A 7,403-nucleotide genomic window follows, 5' to 3' on the forward strand; every position below is an offset into this window, starting at 1 on the left:
TCTTGTATTGCGTTGTGTTGTATGACATCTCATACCAACCAATATGGTACAAATATCCAAGAAATTCATTGTGTGACCAATCAAAGAATACATTCATAACATGTATATCATCTATATACACCTGAGCTAGACTTTCTAGTCTTTTCTTTCTTTATGCCAAAATCCTTTTTGTAGTTTCTCTTTCGACTTTCCTCATTATTCAGAAAACACTTCAACATCAATAACTTCTAGGTTTGTTGGTCGAATACCAATAACCTTGAGGTTCTTACTTTGAAGTTGATCATCATATGACAAGTGTTCCGAATTTCACTATTAGTAACCTTTTAATGTGATGAACAATTTCACTCATAATTTTTATCCATCAAATCATGACGTCTTTCCGAGACCATGTCTGTACATGCTAGGCTCGTAAAGTTTAACCTCAGTATTCGCATGCGCAAATCTGGCTTGCACCCGTTGTATGCACACGTAGAATCTATAACACCTGATCATCACGTGATGCTTCGAAACGACGAGTCTTAGCAACGGTGCATACTAAGGACGATCACTTCATGGATATGCGAATATCGTTAGTGCCCAACTAGTTGGAGGATCGGGACGCCTAGCGCCTTCAACCTTCGTACATTCCCATAAAACTTATGAGTTTATGTAGTCTCACTAAATAATATTCTATTATCTTGTAATAAGGTCTTAGATATCACATATATCTCACACCTTTCTTATTTCTAAAAACAAAATTTTCAGCTCCTTACTTTTCAAACGGATTTGAACATCAAGTTTCATGGAGACAAGATAATTTTAGATACTAATTGAAACCATTGCTTTTTGAATCAGCAATTTGAGGATTATCAAAAGTTTGCTATAGGACTTAATCATTTCTTGATTCTTTAACAATACGGTAACTGTCCGTAAAGTTACTTGTCAGATTTAACAGTATTTCTATCTTAATTACAAGCCTAGCGCAAAGTAGAAAACGGATGCCAATTCTACAAAATTTAATTCAAATACAATTTAGACTTTGTTCAGGATAAATTTGAGTTTACTATTAATTCTTAAATTAACTAGGTGAACTCCCACTCAAAACAATATCCCTCGAATTGTCTTAGTGATTACACAAACCAAATCAACTACACCAAGTCCGATCATCATGTGAGATGATGTAGTTTCAATGGTGAACATCAACATGTTCATCATATCATCTATATGATTCATGCTTAACCTTTCGGTCTTCCGTGTTCCGAGGCCATGTCTGTACATGCTAGGCTTGTCAAGTCAAACCCTAGTTTCCGCATGTGCAAATCTGGCTTGCACCCGTTGTATGCACACGTTGAGTTTATCACACCCGATCATCACGTGATGCTTCGAAACAACGAGTCTTAGCAACGGTGCTAACTAAGGACGAACACTTTATTATCTTCATTTTTAGTGAGAGGGATCATCTTATAATGCTACCATCGCGATCTAAGCAATATAAGATGCATAAAAGGATTAACATCACATGCAATTCATAATGTGATATGATATGGCCCTTTTGTCTTTGCGCCTTTGATCTTCATCTCCAAAGCACGGACATGATCTCCATCATCAACGGGCATGATCTCCATCATCGTCGGCGTACCGTCAAGGTCAATGGCGCCATCTTCATGGTTGTTCACCACATGTAGCAACTATTACAACTACTTTGAAATAATACTACTACATGAAATATAAAGACAACCATAAGGCTCCTGTCGGTTGCCACAATACAATAATGATCATCTCATACATATTCATCATCACATCATGGCCATATCACATCACCAAACCCTGCAAAAACAAGTTAGACGCCTCTAATTTGGTTTGCATATTTTACGTGGTTTAGGGTTTTTGAGTAAGATCCAATCTACCTACGAACATGAACCACAACGCTGATACTAGTGTTGTCAATTGAAATAGTAAATTGAATCTTAACTAAGGTGAGAGGGATAGACACCCGCAAAGCCACTTATGCAATACAAGTTGCATGTCGAGCGTGGAGCAAGTCTCATGAACGCGGTCATGTAAAGTTAGCCCGGGCCGCTTCATCCCACCATACCGCAAGATGCAAAGTACACATAACAAAAGACAACAAAAGCATCAACGCCCACAAAACCATTGTGTTCTACTCTCGCAACCAATCTATGCATAGACACGGCTCTGATACCACTGTAGGGATTCGTAGCATAGAAAACAAAAAATTTCCTACCGCAAGAACGAGTAACAAGCCAAGATCTAATCTAGTAGATGGTAGCAACGAGGTGAAGATCAACATACCCTCGAAGATCGCTAAGCGTTAACGAGATAAATCTCGTGGTGGATGTAGTCGATCACTAACCGCTTTCAAAAGCGCGTAGAAGATCTTGACGGTGCCACAATCGGGCAGCACCTCCGCACTCGGTCACACGTACGGTGTTGATGACGACGTCCTTCTCCCCGTTCCAGCGGGCAGCGGATGTAGTAGATCCTCCTCGGAATCCCGCCAGCACGACGGTGTGGTGATGGTGGTGGTGGAGATCTCCGACAGGGCTTCACCGTAAGCGCTGCGGGAGAAGAAGGAGGAGGGAGTAGCTAGGGTTTGGGAGAGAGGGGGGCTTGGGGCGCCGGCTTGGATGCCCCTTGGTGGTGCGGCCAAGTGGTGGTTAGCCCCCTCCCTCTCCCCCTCATTATATAGGTGGAACCCCCAAGGGTTTGCCTAAAATCCGAATAAGAGTCCAACTCAAAACCTTCCATATGGGTGAAACCTAGGGGAAGTGGGATTGCTCCCTTTCCTTCCCTTATGGTCGGACAAGGTGGTGGAGTCCACCATGGACTCCACCTTCCCCTTTGGTCAGCCTAGGGTTTGTGGAGTCCATCCGGGACTCCACCTTCCATGGTGATTTCTTCTGGAAGGTTCTAGAACATTCTAGTGCCTTCCATAAATGCACCGGATCATTTCCAAACTTGGAAAGTGACTTCCTATATATGAATCTTATTCTCCGGACCATTCCGGAACTCCTCGTGATGTCCTGGATCCCATCCGAGACTCCGAACAACATTTGAACTCCATTCCATATTCCATATCTACTTAAAACAACATCAAACCTTAAGTGTGTCACCCTACGGTTCGAGAACTATGTGGACATGATCGAGACTCCTCTCCGATCAATAACTAATAGCGGGACCTGGAGATCCATAATAACTCCCACATATTCAATGATGACTTCATGATCGAAAGAACCATTCACATAAAATAACAATTCCCTTTGTCTCGCGATATTTTACTTATTCGAAGTTTGATCGTCGGTATCTCCATACCTAGTTCAACCTCGTTACTGATAAGTACTCTTTACTCGTACCGTGATATGATATCCCTCGTGAACCAGTCACATGCTTGCAAGCTAATTAGATATCATTCCACCGAGAGGGCCCAGAGTATATCTATCCGTCATTAGGATGGACAAATCCCACTATTGATACAAGTACCTCAACCCTATACTTTCCGAAAACTTAATGCCACCTTTATAACAACCCATTTACGCAGTAGTGTTTGGTGTCATCAAAGCATCCATCCGGTGTAGGTGATTAACAAGATCTCATGGTCGAATGATTAAGTTACTATGCATATTAAAGCTTGAAGCACAAAGAACTAAATGACTTGATCATATGCTACGCTTACTATGGGTGTATGTCCATCACATCATTCACCTAATGATATGATCTTGTTATTAATAACATCCAATGTTCATGATCAGGAAACCACGATCATCTATTAATCAACAAGCTAGTTTAACAAGAGGCTTACTAGGGACTCCTTTATGTTTACAAAACACACAAGTATTAATGTTTCCGGTTAATACAATTATAGCATGGGATGTAAACATTAATCATGAACACTAAGATATAACAATAAACACTTTTATTATTGCCTCTTGGGCATATCTCCAACATTGCTACCCCAAACTTTAAAAAACGATAACTTTGGCTTTTTACCATGCCATAACTCATATGGTGTCATTTCAACAGATTTAGATGGTGCCCTATTTAAAGTGAATGCGGCTGTCTCTAATGCATATCCCCAAAATGATAGAGGCAAATCAGTAAGAAACATCATAGATCCTACCATATCTTGTAAAGTGCGATTACGACGTTCGGACACACCATTTCGCTGTGGTGTTCCAGGCGGCGTGAGTTGTGAAACAATTTCACAAGCCTTTAAATGCATGCCGAACTCATAACTCAAATATTGACCTCTACGATCTGATCGTAGAAATTTAATTTTCTTGTTACGATGATTTTCCACCTCATTCTGAAATTCTTTGAACTTATCAAATGTTTCAGACTTGTGTTTCATTAAATAAATATACCCATATCTACTTAAATCATCCGTGAAGGTTAGAAAATAACGATATCCACCGCGCGTAGAAATACTCATTGGACCGCATACATCGGTATGTATTATTTCCAACAAGTCACTAGCCTGCTCCATTGTGCCGGAGAACGGGGTTCGAGTCATCTTGCCCATGAGGCATGGTTCACACGAGTCAAATGACTCAAAGTCAAGTGACTCTAAAAGTCCATCAGAATGGAGTTTCTTCATACGCTTTATACCAATATGACCTAAACGGCAGTGCCACAAATATGTGGTATTATCATTATTACGCTTGCATCGTTTGGCATCAACATTACGAATATGTGTATCACTACTATCGAGATTCAATAGGAATAAACCATTCACAATGGGTGCATGACCATAAAAGATATTACTCATAAATAGAACAACCATTATTCTCCGATTTAAATGTATAACCGTCTTGCAATAAACAAGATCCAGATGTAATGTTCATGCTTAACGCAGGCACCAAATAACAATTATTGATGTTTAAAACTAATCCCGAAGGTAGACGTAGAGGAAGTGTGCCGATGGCGATCACATCAACCTTAGAGCCATTTTCCATGTGCATCGTAACCTCGTCCCTCGCTAGCCTTCATTTATTTTGTAGTTCCTGTTTCAAGTTACAAATATTAGCAAATGAACCAGTATCAAATACACATGCACTACTACGAGTATTAATAAGGTACACATTGATAACATGTATATTTCCCCCTTCTAGAAGGCCCCTCTAGGGTTTTTCTTCTCCTAGCCGCATGGGCCTCTATGGGGCTGGTGCGCCTGGCCCATGAGGCCAGGGTACCACCCCTTAGGTCCATGCATGCCTCCGGGAGGTGGGCCCCACTTGTGGACCCTTACGGAACCTTCCGGACTCTCCGATACCGATAGCGGAAAATCCAGAACTTTTTCGAAAACACTAAAATAAATTTCTCATATATATTTCTTTATCTTCGGACCATTCCGGAGCTCCTCGTGATGTCCTGGATCACTTCTGAGACTCCGAAAATCCTTCGGACTCACCATACTTGATATCTCATAAAACCCTAGTAACATCGAACATTAAGTGTGTGACCCAACGGGTTAGAGAATATGCGCACATGATCGAGACATCTCTCCGATCAATAACAAATAGCGGGATCGTCGATATCCATATTGACTCCCGCATATTCAACGAAGATCCTCATAGGTTGAACCACAATGTCGGGGATTCAAATAACCCCGTATCCAATTCTCTTTGTCTCTCGATATATTACTTGCCCGAGATCAGATCATCGGTATCAACATACCTAGTTGAATCTCGTTACCGGCAAGCACACTTTACTCATACCATAACATAATATCCTTGTGACTAACTCATTAGTCACTTGCTTGCAAGATCTTTAGATATTACATTGCTGAGTGGGCCCAGAGAATATCTTTCGGTCACATGGATGGACAAATCCCACTCTTGATTCATGTAACCCAACAAGCACCTTCCAAAGTACCTGAAAGACACATTTATGATCACCCTGTTACGGAATGACGATTGATGCCCCCAAACTACTCTTTCAATGCTCGGGAGTAACATAATCTCATGGTCTAAGGAATAAGTTACTTGACATTAAAATCAGCTTAGGCAATTTAAACATAGTGACTTGATCTTATTGCTCTACTAAATTGGCTCTTTCCATCACATCATTCTCCTAATGATATGACCTCGTTATTAATCGACAACTCATGTCCATGGTTAGGAAACCATAACCATCATTAATCAACAAGCTAGCCAATTAGAGGCTCGCTAGGGACTTAGTGTTGTTTACAAACCACACAGGTATTAATGTTTCCGGTTAATACAATTCTAGCATGGACTATAAACACTTATCATGAATAATGAAATATGATAATAATAACTTTATTATTGCATCTAGGGCATATTTCCAACACCGGGATGGTAGAGTGTAGGAGGGCGTGGGTCGCTGCTGCCGGAGCCACCACCACAACCATCTAAAGGAGCACACTCGCCACCAGCGCGCGATAGGATGTTATTGCCGCTGGCTCAAAGCACAGAGGTGGACGCGTTTTTGGCATCCGTCTTCTTTTGTGTCTCCTCGAGAACAAGAGATGAGCGCATCTGAAGAAAGGTGGGGAACGGCACCTGAAACGGGAGAAAATAATGAAGATGACATAATTACTCATTGAGGCCATGGTGCACCTTGAGGATGAGGATCTCGTCGTTGATGGGCTGGCTGACGTCGCTGAGCGCATCGGTGAGGGAGTTGAGCTCGGCGCAGTTGTCGTGGACACACATATCTCCTTGCGGCGTGTTGTGGAACTCCGCATCGAGTGCGAGGGCGTAGCTCTTCCTGTTGTTGTGGAAGAGGTTGGCGATGGCATCCCAGATTTGCTGCGCCGTTGACCCGGGGGCCATGATGGTGCCAAAGAGCTCGGTGGAGATCGAGCCTTAGATCCAGGAGAGCACGGTGTAGTCGTCACGCGCCTAGTCAGAGGTGGGTGAAGTGTCCGATGGAGTAGCGTCGGCGGTGCTGATGACATGGTTGGTGAGGCCGTAGCAACCGAGAGTGACAAGAAATAGTTCACGCCACTTGGTGTAGTTCGAATCTTGAAGATCGAGGGTTATGGGAACGTGGGTTTTGATGGAAGCAACGTAGGAGAAGGGGGTGGGATTAGGGTTTTGGGCGGGTTTGGTATTGTCGAAGGCCTTGCCCATCTAGGCATCATAGCGGTCGAGTTCTCCTCGGTGAGCTTGGAGGAGGGACCCGCACTGATTCAGCTCTTCTTCGAGCTTCTTGAGATCATCAGCCGACATGGTGGCGGCGCTGGAAAGCGAAGGTGGGCGGTGGAGAGGGGGAGGGGGTTTAGGATTTTAGGGTTTTGAGAGGGGAGAGGATCGGCTGGTGCTCTGATACCATGCCAGTTTCAATAGAATCCGGGCTACGCTGATCGCATGCCTCGGCCTCCCTCTCTTATATTTATATGGACAAATAATACAAGCACATGTACAATATACGTATATAAA

The 7,403-nt window shown here is 42.7% G+C and overlaps 1 protein-coding gene across 1 annotated transcript; it reads right to left on the minus strand.

Moving 5' to 3' along the window:
- Positions 1-6,422: 6,422 nt before the first annotated feature.
- LOC139832713 (uncharacterized) lies at positions 6,423-6,794 on the minus strand. The gene is made up of 2 exons (XM_071822532.1): positions 6,579-6,794; positions 6,423-6,521 (listed from the first exon to the last, which is right to left on the minus strand). The coding sequence occupies exons 1-2, from the start codon at positions 6,792-6,794 to the stop codon at positions 6,423-6,425; spliced, it is 315 nt and encodes a 104-aa protein (XP_071678633.1).
- Between the last annotated feature and the right edge of the window lie 609 nt (positions 6,795-7,403).

The sequence above is a fragment of the Lolium perenne genome, chromosome 6 (assembly GCF_019359855.2).
Source record: "Lolium perenne isolate Kyuss_39 chromosome 6, Kyuss_2.0, whole genome shotgun sequence".
Classification (NCBI taxonomy): Eukaryota; Viridiplantae; Streptophyta; class Magnoliopsida; order Poales; family Poaceae; genus Lolium; species Lolium perenne.

Bases quoted from the DNA above. Each gene is read 5' to 3' on its own strand.
- LOC139832713 (XM_071822532.1), bottom strand. From the start codon at position 6,794: ATGGCCCCCGGGTCAACGGCGCAGCAAATCTGGGATGCCATCGCCAAC. The intron at 6,522-6,578 runs GTGCACCATGGC...CTCCCGTTTCAG, and splicing joins ACGAGATCCTCATCCTCAAG to GTGCCGTTCCCCACCTTTCT.